The sequence below is a fragment of the Nycticebus coucang genome, chromosome 24 (assembly GCF_027406575.1).
Source record: "Nycticebus coucang isolate mNycCou1 chromosome 24, mNycCou1.pri, whole genome shotgun sequence".
NCBI lineage: Eukaryota > Metazoa > Chordata > Mammalia > Primates > Lorisidae > Nycticebus > Nycticebus coucang.
Window position 1 is genome coordinate 29,729,843 of NC_069803.1, and position 16,491 is coordinate 29,746,333.

A 16,491-nucleotide genomic window follows, 5' to 3' on the forward strand; every position below is an offset into this window, starting at 1 on the left:
GTTCTAGGCTAGAGGTGTGATCATAGATCACTGCGGCTTTGAATTCCTGGGCTAGAGCCATTCTCCTCCCTCAGCCACCTGGCATTCGAGGTGTGGGCTATCATGCCCAGCTAAGCTTTTTGCTTTTGTAGAGACACTGTCTTGCATCGCTGACCAAACTGATCTCAAACTCCTGGGTTCCCATCTTGACCTCCCAAAGTACTGGGATTGCAGGCACGAGCCATCATGCCCAGCCCTACTTTTTATATTTAAAATCTGACCAAACACAAATCGTTTGCATTTCACAGTTACATGTCCTATGAGCAGAATTAAAGAAGAGTGGGACTTAGAGAATCTATAGTGCACCTGGGAAGAATCCGTACAGAGCAAGGGCAGTGTAACACAAGCACATAGCTGACCAAGCGGCACAAATTTCCTCTGGACATTAAGCAAGTGAATGTACGGGAACGCAGAGAAGTTTGAGTAAGCCTGGGGAATGCTGACAGGTTGCGTAAGCAAGTACGCCAATTTCAGAAGCTGCAGAGTGCCTTGGTATTTCTCATCTTTGTAACTTTCTAGATGCTATGACTTCAGCCATAGCTTCCTCTGGGGCTCCTTCTTCAGGGTATCTGTGAACGGGATACATACGTATAGTTGCATTGTCGAGCAGATCCTTCCTAGGCTATGAGACTTGGAAAATGACATCTGAAGTGGAATCAGGGACAGGGCACTAATGGAGGCTGGGGTACCTTTACTGGAGCTCCTGGAAGAGGCAAACTTCACAAGTCTTAGCCTGGGGAGGGCCAGTGAGGGGATGAAAGTTCAGAGGATGACCTTCCCTAAATCTGCTGGGGCAGTGGCCCCTGGGCACAAGCCTCTCCCTGCACCCTAGAAACTCAAAGGGGCATCGTAGGGTCCCTGGGGTGTGTGCTGGGGTTTGATGGCTGGCTCCATTTACTGAAACCAGAATGACCTAACATCTTTAGCATCTCTGATCACGAATTTACTGATTGTTTTCCTCATGTATCTGGGGGTTCTTGGCTTCCTGATCATGAAGAAAAGCCTTCAAAGTGCAGTCATCACAAAACAGTACAATTTATGAGAGCAACTCATTGAGGTCCTTTATGGAACACCAAGGGCATAATGTTCAGCGACTCTTTGATATTTTCTATGAACATTTGTTTTCCAGCCTGATGGATTTGGAGCCAGGAGGTAGTCTCGGAAGGCTGCCCAGGAAACCCAAGAACAGTGTGTGACCCATGGGCTGGCAGTCAGGGACATCAAAGGAAGAGTCCCAGGACGGTTCACTGCATGCTGGGGGTGGGCTGGTGTGGACCAGATGAGATTGAAAGGGAGCTTTTCGGCAGATTGCATAGGACCTCAGCAAAGAAAGATAAGCTGCTTTGACAAAAGCTTATCCTTGAGAAGACACGGAGAAGAAAATCAGATCACTGATTTTCAGATCACTATCAAGTACAGGTTGTTACAGCAGAAGAAGAAAGGAGGTAATTTGTCATTAGATCATAAATTTGACCTAGGAATTATTGGGTTTTATTGAACATACCTCTCCAGAAAGGCACTAGATATTCAATAAATAATTCATAATCAGGCATTTGTATTTTACCTTCCTTCCCTGTACTAAGCAGTATTGAAGGCTCTGGAGTCCTTGCTGCATTAATTATCTCTTTTTCTTCTTATTCCTGAAATCTTTCTGAATTCGTCATTTCCTTACCTTTAAGCTATGAGTATCTTTAAGTCCCTTTACTTTATAAACAAAACACAAAATTACCCTCCTGGTATTTATTTTTCTTTTGACCCTAACATTTTTCGTACCCTAACATTTCCCTTTTCCTCTCAGGAAAATAATAATCTGTATATCCTATTTCCATTTCTCTATCTTTTATCACTTCTCACCCCACAGGTGCTGACAGCTTCCCGCATCTTTCTATTGGTTATACTTTTGCTAGATCACTAACAACTTTTTCTCTGTATAAGAATAAACATATATGCCTGTATTCTATATTTTTTATTCCTAAATAATTTATTTTTAATTCTTAAATAACATATTTTTAAATAATTTTTTTATTAATAAATATTAAATTTTGAAATGGATCTGGACACTATATACATCAAAACGTGGTAACATAACACAGAAACACACTTTTATGTTATAAAAATCTTACAAACACAGGGGCTCGGCGGGGGTGGGGGCAAGTCACCTTCAACTTCTAAATCGTGGATGTTTTTACAAAAAAAAAAAAATGAGATCCTAATAATACAAAATAGAAAGAAGTGATTATCAGCTGATGCTTGGATATGGGCAATCCGATTCCACAAAGGTCGCTGCCTCCTTGATCCTTGAACAAAATTGGCTCCTACTGTGTTCCTACCTGATCCCTCAATTGGCTGCGAGCGTATGTGTGTGGACACGCGGACACGCATGCACACATATGTACGTACTCGCAAGTGATCAAGCACATTGTTTTTAAAAGTACGTAATAATTAGTGAAAGTAAGAATAACGGGTTTGTTTGAACCTAAAAATTTGTTTTTTATTTTGAATGTACTAGGTTACTTCCTGAGCTTAAACTATCAGGGCACTAAGTATTATGGACCATGCTTTTTAGTCAAATCTAAGAAAAACTTTTCCAGATAGATTGTTACTATTATTCTTGGGGTATCTCAAAGAACGATGGCAAAGACCCACCAAACTCTTTGTCTCCTCCATCATAATGAAATCATGATTGCAAACTAGTTTCAAAAAGGTTGATAATCATCAGCTGTTGAAAAGCTAATCATCATGTACTATCTTAAAATATGGGGGCAAAATGATGGCTCTAACCACCAAAGTATGAAACTCATTCACATTCCTAATACGTAATAAAAGTACGCCATTGCACAGGTAGGGAAACTGAGGCATAAAAGATCTTATTTTACATGTATATATATTTTTCTTAAAGTTTTGTTTAAGATAGTCAGTGAAGCCAAGGTCATAACTACAGCCAGAAAGGTAGAGGGTAAACACCATGTGTAATGGATTCAAACCTCACACGAAATGTCATCTTTAAGTCACTTGTCTAAATAACATATTTTTTAATTCCTAAATAATATATATTATATATATTTTTTTGTAGAGACGGATTCTCACTTTATTGCCCTCCGTAAAGTGCAATATATTTTATTTTTAATTTCTAAATAATATATTTTTATTCCAAAATTGGGAATCCGATACGATTATTAAGGATAATACATATAATGCATTATCCTATCACTTAAAAGCTCATTACTACTTTCTGTATTTCCCATAATATTTCTCTCTCTTGTTCTCGTGGTTCACCTCATAGCTTTACTTATGTGTGTGTGATCATTCTTTTATTTGGGGGCATTTTATATGCTTACCCTTCCATTATTTAAGTACTTCAAGATTGTCTTAAGGGATTTCTCTCCTATTCTAAAAACGACTTCTGGGGCGGCACCTGTGGCTCAGATTAAATCCATAGATAGTGCAAGGCGACAAATTCAAAGCATTTTGGCACAAGATAGCTCTCTTGCTCTCTCTGTGCAATTGAAATAATAGCTTCTACTCTGACCTTTCCCTTAAGTCTCAGAAAAAACATTCGATTGCTTACTTGACATCCACTTTTGGATGGTTAAAGAGCAACTCCAATTGATATGCCCCAAATAGAACTTTTTTTTTTTTTTTTATGATAATGCTATACTTTATTTTTTTTTTCTTTTTTTTTTTATTGTTGGGGATTCATTGAGGGTACAATAAGCCAGTTACACTGATTGCAATTGTTAGGTAAAGTCCCTCTTGCAATCATGTCTTGCCCCCATAAAGTGTGACACACACCAAGGCCCGACTCCCCTCCCTCCGTCCCTCTTTCTGCTTCCCCCCCATAACCTTAATTGTCATTAATTGTCCTCATATCAAAATTGAGTACATAGGATTCATGCTTCTCCATTCTTGTGATGCTTTACTAAGAATAATGTCTTCCACGTCCATCCAGGTTAATACGAAGGATGTAAAGTCTCCATTTTTTTTAATGGCTGAATAGTATTCCATGGTATACATATACCACAGCTTGTTAATCCATTCCTGGGTTGGTGGGCATTTAGGCTGTTTCCACATTTTGGTGATTGTAGATTGAGCTGTAATAAACAGTCTAGTACAAGTGTCCTTATGATAAAAGGATTTTTTTCCTTCTGGGTAGATGCCTACCTAGTAATGGGATTGCAGGATCGAATGGGAGGTCTAGGTTGAGTGCTTTGAGGTTTCTCCATACTTCCTTCCAGAAAGGTTGTACTAGTTTGCAGTCCCACCAGCAGTGTAAAAGTGTTCCCTTCTCTCCACATCCACGCCAGCATCTGCAGTTTTGAGATTTTATGATGTGGGCCATTCTCACTGGGGTTAGATGATATCTCAGGGATGTTTTGATTTGCATTTCTCTAATATATAGAGATGATGAACATTTTTTCATGTGTTTGTTAGCCATTCGTCTGTCGTCTTTAGAGAAAGTTCTGTTCATGTCTCTTGCCCATTGATATATGGGATTGTTGGCTTTTTTCATGTGGATTAATTTGAGTTCTCTATAGATCCTGGTTATCAAGCTTTTGTCTGATTGAAAATATGCAAATATCCTTTCCCATTGTGTGGGTTGTCTCTTTGCTTTGGTTATTGTCTCCTTAGCTGTACAGAAGCTTTTCAGAACTTTTGATCACACCATGTCCCCTGTAAAGACTCACACTACCCTTAGCCTCACCCTCTCAGTGAAGGGATCTTCTATGTTACTTAGATGCTTAGGCGGCCCCTGTGGCTCAGTGAGTAGGGCACCCGCCCCATATGCCAAGGGTGGCAGGTTCAAACCCAGCCCCGGCCAAGCTGCAACAAAAAATAGCCGGGTGTTGTGGCGGGCGCCTGTAGTCCCAGCTGCTTGGGAGGCTGAGGCAAGAGAATTGCCTAAGCCCAGGAACTGGAGGTTACTGTGAGCCATGTGAAGTCATGGCACTCTACCCAAGGATGGTACAGTGAGACTCTGTCTCTACAAAAAAAACAAAAAAAAAACCTAGGTGTCATCTTTGATTCACTCTTTCTCTCACTTCATAATTATAATCCTTCAGCAATTTCAGATTTGTTTTTAAGTGAGCCTTACAACCAGCCTTTGCTCACCACCTCTGTTACCGCACCTTTGTCCAGGTTGCTGGTCTCCCTGGAAACAGCCCTCTGATTTGACTCTTTGCTTCTACTACAGCTTTGGAAATTCCACTCCATGTCTAGCAGCCAGAGAAATGTTTTTTTTTTTTTGTAGAGACAGAGTCTCACTGTACCGCCCTCAGGTAGAGTGCCGTGGCGTCACACGGCTCACAGCAACCTCTAACTCTTGGGCTAACGCGATTCTCTTACCTCAGCCTCCCAAGCAGCTGGGACTACAGGCGCCCACCACAACACCCGGCTATTTTTTTGTTGCAGTTTGGCCGGGGCTGAGTTTGAACCTGCCACCCTCGGCATATGGGGCCAGCGCCCTACTCACTGAGCCACAGGTGCCGCCCCAGAGAAATGTTTTAAAAGTGTAAATTTGGGCCGGGCGAGGTGGCTCATGCCTGTAATCCTAGTACTCTGGGAGGCCAAGTACGGTCTCCTTGGGTGGATTGCTTGAGCTCATGTGTTTGAAACTAGCCTAAGCAAAAGCAAGACCTCATCTCTAAAAATAGCCAGGCATTGTGATGAGTGCCTGTAGTCCCAGCTACTTGGGAGGGAGGCAAGAGAATCACTTGAGCCCCAGAGTTTGAGGTTGCTGTGAGCTATGATGCCACAACACTCTACAGAGGGCAACAAAGTGAGACTCTGTCTCAAAAAAAAAAGTATGTCATTGTTTTGAAGCTACTGTGAAGAGAATTGTGTCCTTGATTAGCTTCTCAACTTGGCTGTTGTTGGTATATACAAAGGCTACTGATTTGTAGACATTGAGTTTATATCCTGAGACATTAATGTATTTTTTGATGACTTCCAGGAGTCTTGTGGTTGAGTCTTCAAGATTCTCTAAATATAAGATCATATTTGCAAAGAGAGAGAGTTTGACCTCCTCTGCCCCCATTTGGATGCCCTTATTTCCTTCTCTTGCCTGATTGCATTGGCTAGAACTTCCAGCACTATGTTGAATAGTAGTGGTGATAAAGGACATCCTTGTCTGGTTCCAGTTCTAAGTGGGAAAGCTTTTGGTTTTACTCCATTCAGTATGATATTAGCTGTGGGTTTGTTGTAGATAGCTTCGATCAGATTAAGAAAGGTGCCATCTATGCCCTTATTCTTAAGTGTTCTTGTTAGAAAAGGATGTCGAATTTTAATAAATGCTTTTTTCTGCATCTATTGAGAGGGTCTATGGTTTTTGTTTTTGCTTCTGTTGATATGGTGAATTACATTTATGGATTTGCATATGTTAAACCAGCCTTGCATTCCTGGGATGAAACTTACTTGATCATGAAGTATAATTTTTTTAATGTGTAGCTGTAATTTATTGGCTAGGATTTTAATGAGAATTTTTGCATCTATATTCATTAGTGAAATTGGTCTGAAGTTCTCCTTTTTAGTTGAGTCTTTTCCTGGTTTTGGTATCAGGGTGATGTTTGCTTCACAGAATGTGTTGGGGAAAATTCCTTCCTTTTCAGAGGAAGGGGGAGGAGGTAGGACTTGAGGTGCTCTCACTGAATCGACACAGGGTAGGGGTGTTTGGCTCACCTTTTGTATGTGGGACATAACCACAAGAGGGACTCTACCTAACAAAACCAAAAATTTTGACCTAGTTCTTGGCACCTCATATTAACATGAAATAAATTTACTTTAAAAACATTTAAATTGTCACATTATTTCCTTATTGAAAATGTGTATATATGTTTTTGTACTGTACATAGAATAAAATTCAGTCTCCTTACAAGGCATATGGTGCCCTGCCTCATTTGGTCACTGAATATTTCTTCAACCTTTCTTTTTTTTTTTTTTGCTCTTGTCTTCTCTTTTTTTTGTACCACACATTGTCTTCTTGCTCTTCCACATCTTCTCCAATACTTGTTATCTTTCATCTTTTTGATATTAGCCATTCTGACAGGTGTGGGTGCTATCTCATTGTGGTTTTAATTTCCACTTCCCTAGTGATTAATGATCTTGAGCATTTTCCCATGCATCCATTGGCCATGTCCTCTTTTGAGAAATTTCTATCCAGGTTCCTTGCTCATTTTAAAATTTGTATTATTTGCTTTCTTTCTATAGAGCTGTCTGGGTTCCTTATGTATTTTGGCTATTAACCCTTTATCAGATGTATGGCTTACAAATATTTTATCCCAGTTTGTAGGTTTTCTTTTCACTTTGTTAATTGTTTCCTTTTGTGTGCAGAAATATTTTATTTTTATTATCTCATTTGTTTATTTTTTCCTTTTATTGTCTGTGTTTTTGGAGTCGGATATCTACTATAAAAAATTATCTAGCCAATGTAATGTGGTTTTCCCCCTATGTTTTCTTTTAGTAGTTTCAGGTTTTATGGTTAAGTATTTAGGTTATTTTGAGTTGATTTTGTATATAGTGTGGGATAAGGGTTCAATTTTGTTCTTCTGTAGGTAGATATTCCATCTTCCCAATACCGTTATTGAAGAGGCTTTTCTTTTTCCAATGTGTATACATGGCACCTTTGTCAAAAATCAATTGACTATATTTGCATGTGTCAATTTCTGGACCCTCTATTCTCTTCCATTGGTCTATGAGTTTATTTTTATGCCAGTACCATGCTATTTTGGTTACTATAGTTTTGTAGTTTAGTTTAAAATCAGATAGTGTGGTATCTTCAACTTGGTTCTTTTTGCTCAAGATTACATTGGCTCTGTGATAATTTTTGTAGTTCCATATGAATTTTAGGATAGGTATTTTTCTATTTCTGTGAAAAATGACACTGAAATTTTGGTAGAGTTGCATAGAATTTGTAAATAGCTTTGTGTCGTATGGACATTTTAACAATATTAATTCCTCCAACTTATGAACAAAAGCCATCTTTTCATTTATTTATGTCTCTTTCAACTTTTGTCATTAACATTTTATGGTTTTCAGTGTATAGATCTCTCACCTCCTTGGTTAATTTTATTCCTAAGTGTTTTTCTTTTTGGTGGCTATTGTAAATGGGATTGCTCTCTTGATTTATTTTTTCATAATGGTGGTTCTTACTAGATAGGAATGCTCTCAATTTTTGTGTGTTGATTTTGTATCCTGAAACTTTACTGTATTCATTTATTAGTTCTATTGGTTTGTTGGTGGAAATTTTAAGGTTTTATAAGGTCATGTTGTCAGCAAAGAGCAACAATTTCACTTCTTTCTTTTTCATTGGAATGCCTTTCATTTCTTTCTCTTGTCTAGTTGTATAACCAGCTTCATGAAAAAAAATGCCTGGTTGCAGTTCTCTTATGTATCAAGTTCCCGGACCAGTAAGATGTGCTGACCAGAACTTTGTAACTTTCTGTTTCACTGACCTATTCCCTTTTGAGTTATTTTTCAGAAATGGTGGCACCTCCTTGCAACTATGAGATAACCACGAGGCCTCACACCAGAGAAGATAACTGGCATTCCATCACATATCTTACCGAAGAATCTGCTGAACAACCTACTCCTCCTTATCCCACCTGTGCACAAGACTGATAGGATGACCAATATTAACCTCAAGTTCATTACACTGTTAAAATCTCCATGCAGAGAAGATATTACCTATCATAGGGTAGGTCTACTGCTGGGATTTTTGTGTGGGACTATCAGGTCCATGATCATGTGAATCTGGAACTGCATTTGTGGGTGAATAGCTGGGTCTACCTCCTGGTCCACAGGCCAGCAGGTCTAGAGCCAGCCATCTGGGTGAGCTGGTTGGGACCTGCTCCGTGAGCAGTTGTGGTTGTCTTTAGTCCATAAATAAGTTTGCGGTTGGTGGACCTATTACTGGGGGCCTGGAAAAGTGTGGTTCCTCCATGGTTCCTGGACATATGGGGCTGCATCTGGGACCATGTGTAAGCAGGGCTGAAAGTGGGTATTCACAGTCGAGTTTGTGATTGTCTGACTAGCTACCAAGGAATGAACCTGCCTTTTCAAAGAAGCTTTCCTTGGTCTTAGGCTCATAAGTGGGAAGTCATAACCTCCTGAGTAGGTCTTAAAGTTCTCACAAAAAGGCATTTTTGGTGGGGTGGCCGTATCTCAGTGGTTAGGGCACTAGCCACATGCACCAGGGCTGGGGGTTCGAACCCAGCCTGGGCCTGCTAAACAAACAACAACAAAAATAGCCAGGTGTTGTGGTGGGCACCTATAGTCCCAGCTACTTGGGAGGCTGAGACAAGCAATCGCTTCAGCCCGAGAATTTGAGGTTGCTGTGAGCTATGATGCAACATCACTCTACAGAGGGTGACAAAGTGAGACTCTGTCTCAAAAAAAAAAATAAGGCATTTTTGTCTATAGATGGTTGCCAAATCAGTGTTCTATAGGTGGATGAGCTCTGGGGACCTCTTGTTCAGTTATCTTTCTTATTTGTTCTTTGTTTCCTTTTTTCTTTTATTAGGTAGTCTTGATGATTTGATACTGTTCTCTTTTTTGGGGTATATAACTCTTTGTTGTGCTATTTTCATGACTATGTTGGTGTTCATAGTACAGTGATACCTTAGAATCTGAACTTAATCCATTCTAGAACCCCATTAGAGTTCCAGATTGTTCCAGTTCCAAGACAATTTTTCCCCTTTAAAATAATAGACACTGGATAAACCTGTTCATGAGTCCCACAAACTCAATTTTTCAAAATGGTTTTAACACTAAATATATTGGGTTTTAAGGCAAAATATTAACAAACAATAATATCTGAATAAAAATGTAAATTAATAAAATTAAGAGTATTAAGACCTTAAACTCCTTTACAAACTTTTCTGCTGCTTCTGAATTAGAACTGGCAGCCTCTCCCAGGATAACAACACTGGATCCCAGTCCTTTTCTTAAAGTTCTTGAACCCCCCCTCCTGGCTCTGGACTCCTTCTTTTCAGCACTAGTATCAGGCTTGCCTGTCATTACATCATCATAGACAACCTTGGCTTTCTCACCATTATCGTTTCAGAATCACTTCACCAGCCAGCTGTTTTTCATTAATTCAAACTAAGAGGCGTTTTCCCATATCTTCCATACTTTTCCATCTCCTGGAGATCAGCGTTGTAATCCCTTTCACCACATCACCTGCTTTGATAGCTTCTTTATTTTTCAAAATCAAACAGCCGATTCAGGCATCCTGAACCTAGTAGCAAGACCAGCCACGTGTGTACCACTGTCACACTTAGCCGTGAGATCTTTCTTAACTTCAACTGTAGCTCTAACAGCTTTCCTCTTACTCTTCTCGCTATACTTTTTAGGACCCATGCAAATCCACTTAGTTGTTATTATATTTAAAAAAAAAAAACACCAGAAAACAGGTACAAAAGCATAAAGTTAGCAGTGAAAATCACACAGTTGCTTTTACTACAGCTTCTGACAATGAACTGAATCGCAAAGCATAGGGGAGGCTCAAGTGCTGGGGAAACAGAAGCACACTCACTCACTATCAATGTGCCAGGCATTCAGATTCCAAATCAGTGTCGGATTTTGGTCAAAATTTACTCGAATTTTTCATTCAGATTCCAAGTTGTTCAAGTTCTGGGGTATTCAGATTCTGAATGCTGGGTTGTTTACTTATTTATTTTTTAATTTAATTTATCACAGTCTATTCTTAGGTACTATAGTCCTTTACATGAAGTACAAAAACCTTACAGAAATATGTGAGATGTGACCTTGTGTAGTTTTCTCCATGATTTTTCTGCTTCAAGTTCATTAGATGTGTGCATTTTTTTTTTTTTTTGTAGAGACAGAGTTTCACTTTATTGCCCTCGGTAGAGTGCCGTGGCCTCACACAGCTCACAGCAACCTCCAACTCCTGGGCTTAGGCGATTCTCTTGCCTCAGCCTCCCGAGCAGCTGGGACTACAGGCGCCCGCCACAACGCCCGGCTATTTTTTTGTTACATTTTGGCCAGGGCTGGGTTTGAACCCGCCACCCTTGGTATATGGCACCCTGCTCACTGAGCCACAGGTGCCGCCCAATGTGTGCATTTTTTTAATTTTAAAGTTATATTTGGATTGTTTTAGACACTATTTCTTCCAATACATTTTCTTCCCTTCTTCCCTACTCCCTCTCCTTCAAGACTTCAGAAACATACATATTAAGCTGTTTGAAGTGATTCCACAGTTCATCGAGGTTTTCTTGTCCTTTGATTGTCTTAGCCCCAGAAAGTCAAGTATCTACTGGTTAATTTGGAAACAATTGGGCATGCTAAGTTAGCTCCTCCACTCTCTTGCTCCTGGGCGATCTCACTTGTAGAAAGCAGATCTTCTCCAGGAGCCGGGAGCTGTGGAAGAGAGACCTGTTTTAATTTGGCGTTGGAATCACGGGGGTAAGGAGTTGCCTAGTTCTCAGGTGCGGTGTTAACAAGGCTACATGGTTAACAGACTTTAATCCATTTTCCCCAAGTAAGTTTCTATTAGTAAGAAAAAGGCCTTTTTTTCCATAACCAGATAAAGAAGAGGGTTGATATTCCAAAGAATCATAGAATGATTCTTACACCACTTACTGCTACTTCATACTCTTTTTTTTTTTATTAAAAGAGCCATCACAATTATATTCTTTTCTTAATAGTTTTGAAATGTCCCATTGCATCATACACATTGTTTATTGCAGCCCAATTCATAATTGCCAAGACATGGAACCAGCCAAAATGCCCATCGACCCATGAATAGATTAACAAATCGAGGTGTCTATACACCATGGAATACTATGCAGCTGTAAAAAAGATGGAGACTTCACATCTTTTACCATGACCTGGATGGAGCTAGAATATATTCTTCTTAGTAAAGTATCTCAAGAATGGAAAAAAGTATTTCAGAGTCTCATTTAAACTTTTTAACTTTATCATTTTTTCTTAGGAAATCATGTTTTGTATAAACATCTCTAGGGTATGAAATTCGTCTATGATTTAGTTTATTCTTGTAGCTCCTAAGAGGCTGGCCTGTGTAACAAGAAGAAATGCCGCAAGGATCAGCACATGAGGGATGAAAGCAACATTTATTTCCAGTCAAGGGAGAAGAATAAACTGGGTTAAACAGGAGTCTGAAAAACGTATCCATCCATTCTGGAGTTCAAAGTGCTTATAGTTTGCTTCCCATTTAAGGAGATTTTCCTTTGGGAATCGGTGTTGGATAAGGATAGAGTATCCACCACTTTCTACAGCATTTTTTTTGCTTATTACACACACCAATTGTATCATCCGTGGAGGTACAGCTGCCATCTTTACATATTCCTTTTAAAGCAATACACTGTTTTTGCCCTGGAATGACACCAGTCTTTCCTGTATAGGAAGAGATTAGACAACATCATTAATTCACCATCAAATTATTTGAAATATATATAAAGCAATAAGCTCCCAGAAGGATGGCTGTGGGCTAGGACAGATTCTATTACCCGTATGAGAGGATCAGACACTTAGAAAAAAGTAGTGCCTTTTTATCTTTTTTTTGAGACACAGTCTTACTTCGTTGCTTTGGGTAGCGTGCCATGGCGTCACAGCTCACAGCAACCTCAAACTCTTGGGCTCAAGTGATCTTCTTGCCTCAGACTCCCATGTAGCTGGAACTACAGGTGCCGACACAACGCCTGGCTATTTTTAGAGATGGGATCTAGCTCTTGCTCAGGCTGGTCTCCAAACATGAGTTCAGGTAATCCGTCTCCCAGAGTGCTAGGATTACAAGTGTGAGTCCCTGCACATGCCCAGAAGTACAATCCCACTACTAGGTTTTAACCAAAGGAAAGGACATTTTATCAAAATGACACTTGCACTCAAATATTTAAATTGTTTAGAGCAGCACAGCCCACAACTCCAAAGATGTGGAAACAACCCAGTGCTGTCAATACAGGGTAGGTACACCAATACAATCAATAAAATGCAGTGTATGTACACCATGGAATACTACTCAGCCTTTACAAAGATGGTGTGCTAGTATCTTTCCTAATGAGCTGGTTGGAACTGCAGACAATTCTTCTAAGTGAAGTATCACAAGAATGGAAAAACAAACACTGTATGCACTCAGTACTAAATTGGAACCTAGCGGATCAACACTTACATGCACATACAAGCAAAACTCAATGAAAATCAAGTAAGTTGGGGGAGAGAAAGGGTTTAGTACAATGAACACGCTCTGGGTAAAGGGCACACTTATAACTTTGTTTTTATTTTTATTCTTTTGCAGCTTTTGGCCAGGGCAGGGCTTGGACCCGCCACCTCCGGCATATGGGGCCGGCACCCTACCCCTCTGAGCCCCGGGTGCCGCCCCACACTTGTAACTTTGACTTAAAATGTACCAGAGCAAATTAAGTATCCAAAATGTGTATCCATGTAATATTCTGAAATTAAAAAACGATTCTAAGATTATCAGATTGATTACTAACAACTGATAGATTCCAAGCCCCCAAGTGTCATAGCAGTGATTAAAATCAGAATTTTGAGGATTTTACTAGTATTAAATTATGCAGATAGCTCAGCAGTTAACCATCTAGTACCAAAAAACATACCACTGTTAACAAAAATATTTCTGTTTTTTTTTTTACCCAAAGTATATTCTTGATCTAATTTCATAATATGTCCAAGAATATCTCAATATGCAAAAGTTAGGCATCCTGATCTTTTCATGAGGCTTTAATATCCTCTGATCGTAAGAGACCTGGGTTTTTGAAAGTGATTTCTTTCTGCACAGAACTATTGGACCTTTTAAAAATCCATCCTTGAGTTATAATTGGCTTGGGAAGAACAAAGGAAGGCTGATCTTGCCTGCTCTTGAGGAAGGAGATGTCGTGACTGGAAAGGCAGGCCTTTGGAAGAGTCTTGTTGGATTTGTGGGGAGACTAACTCTGCTTCCAACCTCAAATAACCTTGTGTTCTTCCCCTGTATCTTACTGTGATAACATTTAATGTATGGTCTGTCCTTGTAACAAATTTGTCTCTCATCCAAGTGCTAACCAGGCCGGACTCTGCTTAGCTTCCGAGATCAGACAAGATCGCCATAGACCTTATAACAAATTTGTAAGTGCTGCAGATACAACGTTGTACCTGCAATGATCTCTAGAATTTACTCATTTCCTACAACTGAAACTTAGCGCCCATTCATAGCAGCTTCCCACTTCTTCCTCCCACTAGTCCCTGGCAACAACCATTCTAGTGTGTTCCTGTGACTTTGATTATTTTGGGCACTTTGCATAAGAGGAATCATGTACCCTGTTTTCCCGAAAATAAGACAGTGTCTTATTTTAAGAAGTGCTCCCAAAGATGCGCTTGGTCTTATTTTCAGGGGACGTCTTATCTTTCCTGTAAGTAGGTCTTATTTTCGGAGGATGTCTTATTTTCGGGGAAACAAGGTAGCTTTCACCTTCTGTGGTTGGATTATTTCACCAACATAATTTCCTCCAGGTTCATCTGTGTTGTCACATATGGTAGAAAATCTCCTTAGTTTCCTCAATATCTAATTAGGAGATTTTGAGGCAAAAGTCTGACAAAAATCAGGGTTGCCATTTTTATGGGCATTCCCACTTGGTTCTGGCTAAAGTGTTGCTGCTACCTACATGACCTTAGTAAAATCATATTATGTGGAATTAATGGGTTCTATTATCTGCAATGAAAGAATTGACCATTAAATTGATGGATAATTTTAAATTATTAACAGTATATAATTTTCCATTACATGTCACCACAAGTGGGTCTCACTTCACCTGTGTTTTCTGACTAAAGAGTAGAACCAAATGAGAATGATGGACTTGAGGAGAAGACCACCATAGGTCAAGCAGATTCTAATATGTTCATAGATGGGCAGCGATTAAACAATTGAGTAGATTGGATTGCATGTATGGGAATCTCAGAGAAATCTATGTTCAACAACCACAGACATTATTTCAAGGAATAATAACATGATGCCATTACCAGTGGAGAAAAGAATTTTATCTACTCTTACCAGGATCTGGAAGAAACAATCTGAACATGACTATATTCCCTTTTCACTTTAATTCTACATTTTGATATGCAAACCTCTGAATCCTGGACCCTTAGGATACAACTAAGATTGTTAAAATGCTCCTATTTTACTTTTCTTTGGTTTAAACTTTTGCCAATGAAACTTCTTCATGCCACTGTTTTATGCTTTTCCCAAATTCCTCTTTTCTCAAATTACTATTGCTCTGTTATAACTTGATAACAATCCTTTTCTGCTAAGATCTGTCTGATTCATCTAACTTCCTCTTTAGGAATATCACTCACCAATAGACTCCATGCCATTTTCCTTCTCAATCCATATGAGTAAAAATGTGAATAGCTATCAGTAAAGCAAATAGCGATCAGTAGGGCCCACTCTCCAGAAAGGGGAGATAAGATGTCAGCACTGAGTTGAACTCAGGGTGGGGTCCTACTGATAGCTATTTGCTTTATTTACTAAGCTGTAAGTTGCATTGCAAAGCCCCTGTATCTCTAGTTCTTTCTTTGGGCCCCATTTCCTAATTATGGAGGTCTTAGGTGCCATTTTCTGTCTTTGGAACTGCAGTCCTCCTGCTCGATTTTGTCTTCATCAGTTCTGCAGGAGATGCTCATATTGGACTTGTGAATCCCTAAGGATGTGTATTGGGATCTCAGGATGGCCACAGTCTAAGTGAGAGGAATGGGCTCATAGGCCTCCCAAGAAATCTACCTCCACAATTATCCCCCATCTTACCTTCTGATATTATAGTCACAAAGAGGAGAAAAACAGAAAGAAGGGAATGGAGTCTCATGGTTGAGTGTCCAGTAGAGAGATCAGTGGTCAGAAGTAGTAAAACACAGGGCCTTTTATTTACTTCCGTGGGACTGAGGTTCCTCTTGGTAAGTGAAGCTTAACAAATAAAGATATAAAACAGCTTCCATTGGAATATTTCCAAACCATGGAGTCTTTCAATTTGGTGACAAATTAACTTCATTATAGGAAACCAGATGTCTATCTCCCTTTTTTTAATGGGTTCTCAGTTTCACCAGAGGTTAATACTTTTAGCCTATCTTCTTTTGAGGGGTTTGAACATGAGGTCAAGTGACTATAGGAAATCCTAATACTCAAAGTTCTCTGACTTACAAGGGAATGCTTTCACAATATACCCTTTTTCATCATAGGGACAAGAGAATATTCTAAGATCCACTTATAAAAGAGTATTTCCCATTAAATTATTCCTCAGAAGGAGGCAACTGTCACGTCTGTAGGACGCTTAATAGCATCTGGAAGGTGGATGCTGTTAGTTCACATTGAAAACTAATCTTTTCTCATCTGTCATTGACTCTGTGTATAATCATCTCACATAACAAGGGTAGTGAGATCAGGAGAGTTAAAAGATCAAAGACAGTGTAAAATGCACATTATTTCCTCAATAA

The 16,491-nt window shown here is 39.4% G+C and overlaps 1 protein-coding gene across 1 annotated transcript; it reads right to left on the reverse strand.

Moving 5' to 3' along the window:
- Positions 1-12,226: 12,226 nt before the first annotated feature.
- Positions 12,227-15,866, reverse strand: DEFB130B (defensin beta 130B). Its single transcript, XM_053578316.1, has 2 exons — positions 15,809-15,866; positions 12,227-12,408 (listed from the first exon to the last, which is right to left on the reverse strand). Exons 1-2 carry the CDS (start codon positions 15,864-15,866, stop codon positions 12,227-12,229), a joined length of 240 nt encoding a protein of 79 aa, XP_053434291.1.
- Positions 15,867-16,491: the final 625 nt, after the last annotated feature.